We start from the raw sequence: 13,645 nt of genomic DNA, 5'->3' as shown, positions 1-13,645 counted from the left end.
CCTTTCCTGAGTTGTTCTTGGAAGTAAGCTACAAATCTAAGAGGTAGAGTTGAAGATGCAATGCACTCCAAACAGAAGAGATAACTTGTACAAAGTCACAAAGATAGGAGAAGGAATATTATTTATATGGGGAGTAATAAATAAGGACAGCTTAACTGTAGGATAACCTTCCCAGCTGCTATATGGACTAGTCCATGATGTCTTCCTCATGTATCTGTTTGTTGTTTTTTGTTCTACATTCTCTAAGAGGATCATGACATCATGGAGGTGATGCCATGATAAGCACATGTATTGGATTTAAGTGAGAGGGTACCATGCTAAGTCACCAGCCTCACTTTCTCCTCCAGAGCCATCTGGGTCCGGTGGTTAGATATGCATCAGGATGACTGGAGATGGCCATGGATGTGAGGCAATCAGGGTTAAGCAACTTGTTGAAGGTCTCATAGTCTGAGGCTAGATCTGAACCCAGGTCTCCTGACTCCAGGGTTGGTGCTCTATCCACTGCACCACCTAACTGCCCCCTGTACTTGGGGGGGTGGCATTTGTTCCCCTTGTATATGTGCATAGTGTATCTGTTGTTGTTGAGTTATTTTGGTTGTGTCCAACTCTCCTTGACCCCTTTTGGGGTTTTCTTGGCAAAGATAATGGAGTGTCTGGCATTTCCTTCTCCATCTCATTTTATAGATGAGGAAACTGAGGCAAACAGAGCTAGATGACTTGCCCAGGTTACCCAGTTAGTGTCTGAAGTCATATTTGAACTCAGGTCTTACTAACTCCAGATCTGCTCACCTCCCTATACCACCTAGCTGCCCTTCAATGTGTAGTATGTACCTAGTGTTGAGTGTAGACTATATCCATCTTACCCAAAACTACTCTTGGATCTGACATAGTCCAACAAGGCAAATAGATAAACTTTGTATCCATAACAACCATGGATAATGGCAAAAACAAAAAAAATCCCACAAACAAGAAATTGCGAAAGAGGACTAGACTTGGACTCAAGGAGAGCTGGATTTTCTTCGCACTCTGCTGCCAATCCCTATGTGTTCTTTGGCTTTAAACTAGCATAGTTTTCATCAACTGCAAAAGAGGATTGGACTAGGTGAACTCTCCATCTCTTAGTGATCTCTAGGGACCCTTCTATCTTTAATACTCTATGACTGACTTCTAAATTATGTAAGTAACCTTGAAGACAAGCCTGGAAAAAATGTGTTTGCTTGACAGTTTATTCCCCTGTTATCGGGCATTGAATGAAACTATTAATATTAGCCCTCTTCTGTTCTGCTGGCGTCAATTTTATCTTGATGAGGCATACAAATAAGACAGTACCATGAAATTTATTAAATTTTTTATTCCTGATGTTAAAAATTCTTCCAACAATATGATTTTTTTTTTCATTACAAAGCAGGGCTTAATTTATTGTTTCATTTAAAAAAAAGTGATGGAGAAAATGTAAAATAAAGCAAATTATGTCATACATACTTTTTTGAGTGCTGAATGTTACAGATTAATAAATTACTTACTATCTATTTCCCCAAAAAGATCAAAGGAAGAGGAAAATTATCCATATATACAAAAATATTTAGAGCAGCTCCTTTTGTAGTAGCAAAAAATTGGAAACTAAAGAAGTGTCCATCAATTGGAGATCAACTCAACAAGATATGGTATATGATTGTTTCTGCATAATATATCATCAACATGTCTTCATAAGACTTTTAGTCTTAGCGAGTTAGCTGGGGCACATTGAGACATTAAAGACCTCCAGTAAGTCACTTTATTTCTGTGGGCCTCAGTAGTTTCATCATTTGGGGGGGGGGAGCTTAGATTTTTCAAGTCAATGAGGTTATAAGTGACTTGCCCAAGGCCACACAGCTAGGTAATTATTAAGTGTCTGAGGTCGGATTTGAACTTAGGTACTCCTGACTCAAAGGCCAGTGCTCTATTCACTGTGCCACCTAGTTGCTGTAGTAGTTTCATCTTTAAAGGAAGTTGAAAGGAAAGACTAAACTTAAGGCCACTAATTTGCCATGTGACCCTCTCCCCACACCAAAACCAGCTGCCTGAAAAGTGATGAATCCACTGCCCTGGGTGGGTGGGGGCGACCCAGTAAGGCTTCTGGGAGAAGAATAAAGGCATTTAGGGTTAGGAAATTGTTGGCCAGGGAGGAGTTATTATATGTGAATGGCACAGATACCCTGCCCAACTGGAAGTATCTTGAGCTCAAGAACAGGATAGACCTTGGAACCCTGTAGCTTCCAAGATCTGAATTGCCTTGGTCAAGTGTAGCCCCTAGACACTTAGCTATCCATCTTCTCCATAGCATCTTTTTTTTTTTAGGTTTTTGCAAGGCAGTGGAGTTAAATGGCTTGCCCAAGGTCACACAGCTAGGTAGTTATTAGGTGTCTGAGGCCACATTTGAACTCAGGTCCTCCTGACTCCAGGGCTGGTGCTCTATCTTCTGCGCCACCTAGCTGCCCCTCCATAACATCTTCATGAACTCCCTTCCCCATCTTTTCTTCTAGATCCCTCTAATTCTGAAACCAAGAACCACGATCAAACCAGCTCTGTCATTATCCCTAGCTAGGGTGTATCAGTCTACTCTTCTTTGATTCTGTCTCTGAAACTTTCAGTGCTCAAGTACCCCTCCATTATCCTATCTACCTCTTTTCTTCCCCTATTAGAATAAGAGCTCTTTCAGGAAAGGTAACAAGTGTTGCTTCTACACTTGTGGCCCTATGCTTCTCATAATTATTACACAGTAATTTTTTTAATTAAATAACTAAAGGAGTTATTTTTAGATATTTAAATGATCTCTATGATTCCTTCCAGCTCTTAAAAATATCAATAATCATAACTTACACATGATAAGAAATAAGGCTAAACTCTTATCTTCCTGACTCCAGGCCTACCTTACTATTCATTACATTATATCCCCTTACTGTATTTATGATTATTATGTTTTCTTTGCTATCTCTTTTTAAAAATTCATTTTCTTTGCTACCTGCTATGAATTACGTTCATGGTGAAAATGATATTTTGTGGGAAGACAGTCAAGCAGAAGATATACATACATACATACACACACACACACACACACACACACACACACATCTGGCCCTTCTTTTCCCATTAATGCTGAATGATCCAAAGTCTAGCTAAAATGCCTTAAAAGGGAAATAGAGCAAATAAAGTATTTACATATTTCAAATCTCTGCTAGCATGAGTTAATGTGAAAAATGAATTGAACCAATATAGCTATCTAGTCTGGGTTTCAAAACTCATCCTGGCTGCAGCAAGAACTTCCAGAAAGAAAACGTAGTGATTCCAGCCACAGGTTCCTTCCCCAGTTCTTTGAATAACAGAGAAAAAGAGGCATGTGTCTCATATCTCTGTATGTAATGTTAAGTGCTGCCCAAAGTAGTCTTCTCTGTTTCATCAATAGAACCTCTAGAGGTTTAGTGAAGATCCTTGTTTTGCAGATTTCCTACAGAAAATGCTAATTATCATTTTTTAAAAAACCTTCTCTAGAGACATTCCTTTTTCTAAATAATTTTTTCTTTAAAATCCAAGTTCATTTGTAAAGTAGCTTACAGCCTGAATTGCTCACAATGCAGGGTAAGTTTCAAGTGTTAATGAACACCGATCTTATGGGGATTTCTAATCTTCAGGTGATTTGCAAAGTTGTTGTTTTGAAATTCAGAGGGGAAGTAACCAGGGACTAAGTAGGACATCTGGCATCATTTCTTGATCATTACTACCAGGGTAAGATGACCTCCAAGGACAAGGACATGGGATTTTGAGGTCACCTGTAGATTTTTTGTACTAGGTCAGCAGGGAGGGGAAAAGCAGGAAGCTACTGCCCTTTAGAACACTGCTTGGTGGCCCATTAGGCTTTATCCACTTATCTTTGCAGAGCTATACAGCCCTTTGATATTCATAGAACGTTTTAGAATTGAGGTCTGTGAGTACATGCTTATGCCTCCTTAAGGGGTGGCACCTGCAGCATTTCATCAATCATTAAGAATTTGTTAATGTGCCTATTATATATTGTGCCAGACATATATTGGATATATATAGAGATGAAAATGAAACATTCCTTATCCCTAGGGATATTCTAATGTGAGAGACAACATGTACATACATAAACATAGAAAAAAATCATGAAAAATAAATTCAAGGTAATTTTAAAGGGAAGCCACAGTGACTTCATTGGTACAGGAAATTGCTAGATGAGGAAACCACAAAAGTCAGTTAGCCCTTCATCTGCAGTACACACACACACACACACACACACACACACACACACGTGCCTATGCATGCATACATTTTATAAATACATCTGTGTATATGCATATGTGTGCATATATAATGTATCTGTGTATGAATATTCATATAAGGATACACGTGAATAAACACATATACATAAACAATAGGAAGGATAATCCCCCCAGATATAGCATCATGGGGGTGTCATTGAGTCACTTCAAGGGAGACAGAAGCTATTCTCTAGCCTCTTCTTCTCATACCCTTCTTTAAGGGAAAGTTTAAATTCCTTTCAAGCGGGGAAACAGGAGGTAGAGATGAGAGACCTCTAAGAAAGGGAATTCTGAACTAGAATTACATTTGTCTCCTTTAAATATAATTCATCTAGAAGAACCTTTTAGCTCTTCTGGGCTGCATTGTCAAACAAAAATTTATCAAGTGTTACTATAGAATTTAATATTTATGACCTTAATATAACCCATATTACCAATTAGTATAATAATAAAATGTAATAATGCCATGTGAATGGGCTTTGTGGGCCGCATGCAGCCCATTGGCCAAGGGTTGGACAAACCTGATCTAAGGGGATGTAGGCTTCAAGGTAAACTTCTGGTCACTCTTCATTAATGGGGAAAGGAGAGCCAGGCTTGAATCCTTTCCCACCAAATATCAATTTTCAAAATTAACTTATTCATAGAAAGTAGGAAAGAAAGCAATTTAAAAAGTTGATAGCAAATCAAAGATCAGAGAAAAATATACATAGATTACATTCTTTGTAATACAGAGTAAAAGAGACCTTCTATTGGGATGAGATAAGTCAGCTGAATCAAGAAAGACAGAGTCTAGATCTTGTTCACGGGGAAATTCCTCAAAGTTTCTAATGTAGTAAATTGAGACTGGGGACATGAAGGAGACTTGTAGATTCTCTCATGTCAGCTTCTTCTCAATGTCTTATTCCCCCTAAGCAACCTGAAGTGGAGTTTGCAAGCCAGAATCAGTCAAGGTGTTATAAAGCCTGGGTTATCACCAGTAGTCCTGACTTTTATCTTTCCACTGGATTTTGATGAAGAGGGAAGTGAGAGTGAGGTGATGACCTTGTGAAATTCTGCCTCGCTTATATCCGTTTTACAAGCAAGTCAAGAGTTGTCATTAGTCCTCTGAAAATGACGGATATACAATAATGGCAGCAGAAGCTGAAGAGAGCCAAAGAAAGTTAAGAGATTAAATCTCTTTTCTCTTCAACTCCACCCCAGCCCATCACACAGATGCGAGGTATTGATCTCCACCAGTGAAGAGACCCATGCCAATGGCCTTTGGGATTTGAATTATTCTCCCCATAAGGAAAATTTGAATATAATTTCAATATTCCAAAAGGCAGCAATCTTTTTTTGCTATTTAACAAACTGTAGTGAGAACCTGTGATTTCAAAAGCAAAAGAATTCTCTGGTTGGAAACTCCTTCCACAAGTACAGATTGGGACTTCTTTTGAAACTTGGCTGATATAATGAGAGATTAAGTGGCCTTCCTAAAATTATATATTTACTTTGTGTCAGAGGACAAGTTTAAATCTAGGTCTTTCTGATTCTAAGGCCAGTCCTCTACACAGTGCACCATGCTACGTCTCATTAACAAACCTTAATAGTCTGGAAGATTGTCCTTTCTTTAATTTAAACATGTCTTGCTTCATAGGACATCTATTTCTTATATTCTGCCATGAGCAATCTCATAGATTTTATAGGTTCAGAAACTAGGTAGTTACTTTTTCCCTTTCATTCAAGATACATTTATTAGATAGAGACAACACTGTCTAATAGAAAGAATTTTAGACTAAGAAAAAGGTTCAAATACCAGCTTTTTAATTAACTGGGTTACCATTTGAAACCACTTTGAAGAGGCAGTATGGAATATTGGAAGAAGGACTGACTTTGGAGTCAGAAGACCTGATGTCAAAGAATAACTGTGCCACTTAGTCTCTGAGACATTGGGCAAGTCATCTCACTTCCCTCTGGGCTTCAGGGGTCTTCATTTCTAAAATGAGAAGATTGGACTCAATGACATCTAAATTCCCTTCCAGATCTGAATCTATGAGCCTAACATCCTTTTTGGACTCAGTTTCTTATCTCTAATAGGAAAGCATTGAATTAAATTATCTCGAATACCCCCTTCGCACTATAAATTCTCTGGTACAATGACCAAGAGTTTGCAGCAGTGCTCTTTGCTAGCATATGATACTGGATTGCCACAAGAGGCATAGCAAGCAATTAGCTAATTAGCAGTAGGAGTAATTAGGGTAGCCATCAATAACAACTTATCTTCCCATTTCAGCCATATGGAGCACAAGGGAACTGTGCTAGTGAACTGTAGAGATTGTGTCATGCCTATGCTTCTGCCACAGGCAACCAACAAATAGCCACACGTTAAGAATAAAGTACTCTTCATGCTAGGAGAGAAAATAAAAGGGCAGAGAATGGTCTTTTTGGTATCTAGCTCATCAGGGAAAATGAAGTGTTTTAGGCAGATAAGGAAAAAAAAAGACTCAAGAGAAAAACAGAATGCAAACTAGGAACTTGAGGGTTAAGACTTTGAAATGTGGAGGAACAAGAGTCAGCATTTTAATTTTTGTTTAACATATATTATCGTTAGAGGTAGCTAAGTGGAAGAATGAATAAAATAACCAACACTTGGTGAGCAGGAAGACCTGAATTCGAATGTGACCTTAGACATGTTAAAACTGCTTGACCCTTTAGAACCTCTGATTATCTGTTTCCTTATCTATAAAAGGGGTGTAATAATATCTTATAGCATCTATCTCACAAGGTTGTCATGAAGATCAATCAAGACTGTAGTCTTGTAAAATCAATGGTAACTAGTGCCACCATTGGCACTAGAAAAATGTCAGCTATTATCAAGTATCTCCACAGCTGAATATAAATTCATAGACAAGATAACCCCTAAAATTTCTTCCTCCTCTCCCATTACCATGCCTTTCTGTTTGTTCCCAAGTCCTTTGATGGCTTCCTTGTAACTTCATCTTTCCCTATTTGTTTCTGCCCCTCTTTACCCCAGGGTTGTCACCTTCTTTTCTATCTCCTTCCTAGATTTTATTGCAATGGTGCCCTTGTTATAAAGAACAACCCAGAAATACAAGAACAAAAGATTTCCTCAAATTTCTAAAATCTAATCTAGGAAAGCTATACTTCTTGGTTTCTACATAACATGCTAGTTTTCATAATCAGTTTCATCTAGAATTAGAATACCAAAATAACTTCTTTTGCTTAATTATTAATAAATGCTTCTTTCAAGACTGTTGTCTTCCCATTTCAATTTCTCAGTCCTCGAAGACTCTGTGAGCCATTGCCTTAGTATGCCCACTTGCTTCTTGTTTTTTCACTTCACTAAGGCAACTCCCAGATCTTTAGTTATGCCATCTCCTGTATTTTGAATCTATCTGAAATTGTCTAAAGAAAAACCATTCACTGATATGGATAGTATCCTCCATATACATTCTGCATTTTGTCATCTCTGCTTCCTTTTTTCCCAGAATATACATCCCTATTTACCTTTGGTTATCTTCAGGATACATCTCCAAGATCACTTCTTCCATGAAGTCTTCCTTTCAGGCAGAAATTATCTATAAGGTTCAATTAATTTCCTATATCCTAGAGGAAGCTTCATCTGATCACTCCAACCCTCAAGGAACAATCACTCCTTTGAATCCTATTGGTTTACTCATTTTTTTAGTTGTGTCTAAGTCTTTGTGATCTCATTTCTTGGCAAAAATAATGGGTAGTTGGCAATTTTCTCCTCCAGTTCGTTTTACAGAAGGGCAAACTAAGGCAAACAATATTAAGTGATTTGCCCAGGATCACACAGAAAGTATCTGAGACCACATTTGAACTCAGGAAGAGGAGTCATCATGACTTCAAGTCCAACAATCTATCCACTGTACCATCTAGCTATACTTGAACCCTATAGTACATCATTATGTAAAATGCTGGTCATTTAAGCTAATTTTATTTCCTCATCTTGCAAGGACCATTCTTTTTTCTTTTTTTAGGTTTTTTTTTTTTTGCAAGGCAAATGGGGTTAAGTGGCTTGCCCAAGGCCACACAGCTAGGTAATTATTAAGTGTCTGAGACTGGATTTGGACACAGGTACTCCTGACTCCAGGGCCGGTGCTTTATCCACTGCGCCACCTAGCTGCCCCCCCCCCCTTTTTTTTTAAGTTTTCCAGCAAGGACCATTTTTTTTTTTTTACGTTTTCCAGCAAGGACCATTCTTTTTTTGTTTGCTTGTTTGTTTTTGTTTTAGGTTTTCCAGCAAGGACTATTTCCTTATCTTAATTAAAAAAAAACTAGCTGATGCCACAGTGGAGGAAGCCCTGGGGTTGGAGTTATGAAGATTTGAGTTCAAATAGTGCTTTACTGTGTGTACCTGAACAAGTCATTTGATCTCTGCCTCAGTTTCTTCATCTGAAAATGGTGTCACAATAGCACCTTCTTCTTAGGATTGTTATGAAGATCAAATAACCTTAAAGTGCCATATATATATATATACATATATATATATATACATATATATATATGTTAATTTTTTTTTATTAAATTCTCCCTCTCACCTATAGATACCCCCCAAGAGCCACTTAATCCATTTTAGCTTAGATATGAATTTTAGAGCTTGGATGGGAAAATTAATTGCAATTTTGCCTAGCAGAATTGCAAATTGCACTCCTGAATCAGATCCCTGGAGAGATCTGCCTCTGTAACTGTAGAGGGGATTCTTCTGTATTTAAAGGAAAATTGTACTAGATGACATCATTAGTACCACCCAGTTCTAAAATGCTATCATTCCACATGTATCTGTTTGCCAAAGAGGGTAAGGCTAAGTGCCTCCCCTTTTCCCAACCTGCCCACCTTGACCTACTTCCCAACCCTCAAACATATTTTGCTATATTTGGAGCTCCTTGATGGAGAGAAGGTCTGGTATCATGGCACCCTCACAAGGTTGCTGGGGAATCAAATGAGTTAATGTATGTAAAGCACTTTGTAAACCTTAAAGCATTATATAAATATCAGCTACTATTATTGTTAATATAGAGTCAAGCTTGATCAATATTAGTCGAATAAATGTATGAATGACCTATTGTGCTGAGTGTTTGCATATACTGAGAACTACCTGCCTAACAACCTATTCTTATACTGGATTGCCACTCCTTTCACTCCTTAAACCTCAACCTTTCTTCACAGAACTTTGAGATCTCAAAGGGAATTTTACCACCATCCCTGCATATTTTTCCTATCCTTAGCCCTTTCCTAACCTCAGATGCTGACCTCAACCACATTTGGCAAATGATCAAAAGCTGGATAAAGTTCCATGGATCTCATAGCCGGGACTCACAAAGTTGGGCAGATAGTTTTCCTTTGATCCTAAAATAATACCATTGGTTATCACTAACTGAGCAGTGGGATTGAGTTTGTGGCAATATAGTCCAGGCTATTACTTCTTGTCTTCAACTATGTTGTCTCAACAGAAACTCAAAACCTCTTATTTTGAACAAGAATGTAGAACAAAATTAATCAGTTACTGGTTTATAAACCTTGATAAATCCAGGCAATTCAAGAGGACAGGGACTGTTTTAATCTTAGTTTTTGTATTGCCACTCCTTAGCATGGTATTCCCTATTTAACAGGCATTTTAAAAAAATGCTTATTAAACTGAGAGTTGGAAAAAATCAAGCTTTTTTTTTTTACAGAACTGTTTTTCAACAAAAAGTCTAAGCAAAATTGGAATCATTAAGGAGACTAATAGGTGATATCATAGAAAGAATAAGCTTAAGCTTGTGTGGACAAAGTAGGAAGACTTGATCTCTGGAGATTAGAGTTGCCTAGAAAGGTCCTAATGGTTTCCCCTTCACTTCTGCAGACATCTCGAAATCCATTCACCTGATGCTAAGCACACTGTCATCCTGCGGAGCAAAGACTCAGCCACAGCTCAGGCTTGGTTCAATGCCATCCATGCCAACACTAGTGACCTACTTACGAAGGTCATCGCAGAGGTCAAAGAGCAGCTGGGGAAAAGTGGCATCCCTGGAAGTCGAGAAATCAGACATCTAGGTTGGCTTGCAGAAAAGGTATGGAAAATGTTTTGTGATATTCTGTTGCCTGAGGCATTCATGTCCCCAAACTCATCTTCACTTTTTGCAGCTTCTAAAGTCAATTTCCTTATAGCAAACTCTCGATTAACCTTGAGATAATTTCTTTGTAGGGGGACTCTTTAAATCCCCAAAACATACAATGACTACCATCATCATCATCATCATCATCATCATCATCATCATCACTTTCAAGCTTGTTAGAGTGAGATTTATGGGATCATAGATCTAGAACAAAAAAGGACTGTTTAAATTCAATTAATTTCAATAAGGGCTGTTTAACTATTTTGTGCCTGTGTTAATTTCCGAGACTATAAAGACAAATAAAAATAAATCTAAACCGCAATCCCTACTCTTAAAGAGTTTACACTTTCTTATTTGCTACTTGGGACAGCTAGATGGTGCAGTTGATAGAGCACTGCTTCTGGACTCAAGAACACTCATCTTTCTGAGTTCAAATCTGACTTCAGACACATAAGCTTTATGACCCTGGGCAAGTCACTTGACCCTGTTTCTCATCCATAAATTAACTGGAGAAGGAAATGACAAACTGTTCCAGTATCTTTGCTAAGAAAACCCCAAATGGGATTACAAAGAGTAGGACCCTACAACTGAAAAACAACTTACTACTTGCCTTTGAGATGTTTCATTGATAGTTTATACCTCCATCAGAAAAAGTCATACAAACAGTAATTTCAAAGGCAACAATTGAACCCAGATCTTCATGACTCCAGCATATTTGTGTCCATTATACACGTTGACTTCTTTATGATCATAATCACTATTATTTCCAGTCCTGTCAGTGTGAGACCCATGGAATCATACAGTTAGAGCTGCAAGGGTCTTTAGACTCTTTATCTACTTCAATTTTCGATTTTCATAAGTGGGGAAACTGAGTCCAAGAGAGATAAAGATCACACAAACAGTAAGTCACATGAATTAAAATTTGGACTCAAGTTCTCTGCATTCAAATCCAGGCTCTTCCCACTCTTTTATATTAATGCAAGCCCTAGGTACCCTCAAATTTCTTGCTATACAAGTAATAAGGGAGTCCATCTGGTGATAGTTAACCCCGACCCTCAGTTCAAAGGTATGAGTCTTCAAAATTCTTCCTGAGCTAGTTTACTGTTTTTTTGGACCTGATCTTGTTTTCAAAAGAACACTAGGTTTTTTTAGGGCAACCTGACCTTGCTGTCACTCACAGTGTAATAGACTCTAAAAAGGAATAGTGAGCGTCACAGTTACAGCGTGTTAGGTTCTTAGAGACACTAAATTGTGTGATCTGAGAAGGATCTGCCTGACCACATTTGAAATGACACTAGAAAACAGCAATCTGTGAAATGTGTTTTCCCCATTGTTCTTTGTTCATACTGACTCTTAACTGAGTATTTGGTTCCAAAGTTCATAGTCAATGAGAATAGCATGGATTGGCATCACCCCACTTCCCCACTGGATTCAAAACAATAGAAAGGCATTGGATAGGGTTGGTTGTGGAGTAGTCATAATCAAAAGAAATTATATTATTACTTCAACATCTTAGGTTTTTCTCATTTCTTAGTTGATCTGTTTGAGAGCAGAATTTTAATGCTGCAGAATCATGAGATTATAAAGTCTTAGGCCAGGAAAGAACCTAGGGGTTACCTAGTATAATCTAACCCTGAGCAAGAAGACTCTCTATACTATACCCACTAAGTAACCTCAGACATCACTTTGAATTTTTCGGGAGAGAGAATCCTCTATCTCCAGGAATAGCCTATTCCATTTTTGATAACTCTCGTTAAGTTAGTAAGGTTTGGAGTTGTTCGTTTGTTTTTTGTTTTTTTGCTCTTAATATTAAGCCAGAAAATACTTTATTATAATTTTGATACATTGACTCAAACCTTGTTCCCTACAATCAAATAGAACACATCTAGGTCAAGATCCACCTGATTGCCCTTCAAATAACTTTTATGGCTTTCTGATTTGGAACTTCATTCACCCAAGTTCCCAACCTTAGTGTGATCCTCAACTCCTTACTCTCTCACTCCCAACATCCAATCAACTGCCAATTCTGTTGTTTCTACCTTTGATATGTCCTTTTCTCTCCTGACACATAAATACTCCAGCTCACCTCAGCAATGTCTTGCTGATTGATCTTCCTGCCTCAAGTCTCTCCTCATTCCCATCCTTGATCTGTCATAATGATCTTCCTAAAGTACAAGTCTGACCATGCCACCTCCCTATTCAATAAAATTCCTCCAAGATCAAATAAAAAATCCTGTTTTTACATTTAAAGCACATCCTAACCTGCACCCTTCCTACATTTCCCGACTTTTTATATTCTAGTATAAGACCTACATGTTTGTTAAGTGTAGGACCATATAGTCTGCATTCCTGTGAAACTAAACTCCTTACCATTTCTCCAACAAAACACTCCATACCTGAACATTTTCATTAGTGGTCTCCCCATGCCTGGAACTCTCTCCCTGCTCATTGCTTCCTCTAAGTTTCCCTGGCTTCCTTCATAGTATAGCTAAAGTCCCATCTTCTGCATGAAGCCTTTTTCTACCCTCCTTAATCTTTGTGTTTCCCTGCTGAGGTAATCTACAATTTATCCTATATAGAATTTTTTTGGTACATTCTTACTTACATATTGTCTCTGCTGCATTTAAGCAATAGAGTCTTGGGAGGGGGCGGGGATAAGGTTTGCCTTTCAAAATTCCACACTGCTTAGCACATGAAGGAATGAAGTGTTTACTAAATACTTAGTGTATACAAAGCATACACTAGATAGATAGAGATAGATAAAGGATAGTAAAATAGTTCCTACTCTCAAGGAACTAATGCTGAAGAATACACATGGAAAGTTTTAGCTTCAGATAGAAATCATGGTTCTCAGAGTGCAGGATCTAGATGTGTTATAAAATGTTCATAACCATTCCCTTTGTGGTGTCAAAGAACTGGAAATTGCAGGTATGCCCATCATTTGGGAAATTACTGAACAATTTATGGCATGTGATTGTATTGGAATACCACTGTACTATCAGAAATGATGATCTCATTGATCTTAGAAACCATGAAAGACTTGCATGAAATGATGAACAAAATGAACAGAACCAAGAAAGCATTGCTTACTGTCAGACTTGAACTTTAGGAAGATCAATATGGCAGATGAATAGAATGGGAGAGACATTATTTTAAGAGTGACTATAAGTAAATAAGTCATTTTGACTATTACAAATATTCAAATTA

General features: G+C 37.8%; 1 protein-coding gene across 1 annotated transcript in view; it reads left to right on the top strand.

The window, feature by feature from the left end:
- SNTB1 (syntrophin beta 1) overlaps positions 1–13,645 on the top strand; it is a 320,793-nt gene that overhangs the window by 173,762 nt on the left and 133,386 nt on the right. Inside the window, exon 3 of the mRNA XM_074201491.1 lies at positions 10,186–10,393. Within this exon, the coding sequence (XP_074057592.1) occupies positions 10,186–10,393 (208 nt within the window). The remainder of the gene's footprint in view (positions 1–10,185; positions 10,394–13,645) is intronic.

Source organism: Macrotis lagotis, chromosome X (assembly GCF_037893015.1).
Source record: "Macrotis lagotis isolate mMagLag1 chromosome X, bilby.v1.9.chrom.fasta, whole genome shotgun sequence".
Taxonomy (NCBI): Eukaryota; Metazoa; Chordata; class Mammalia; order Peramelemorphia; family Peramelidae; genus Macrotis; species Macrotis lagotis.
Note: the sequence above shows the minus strand (reverse complement) of the source record. Positions and strands in the feature narration are given on the sequence as shown.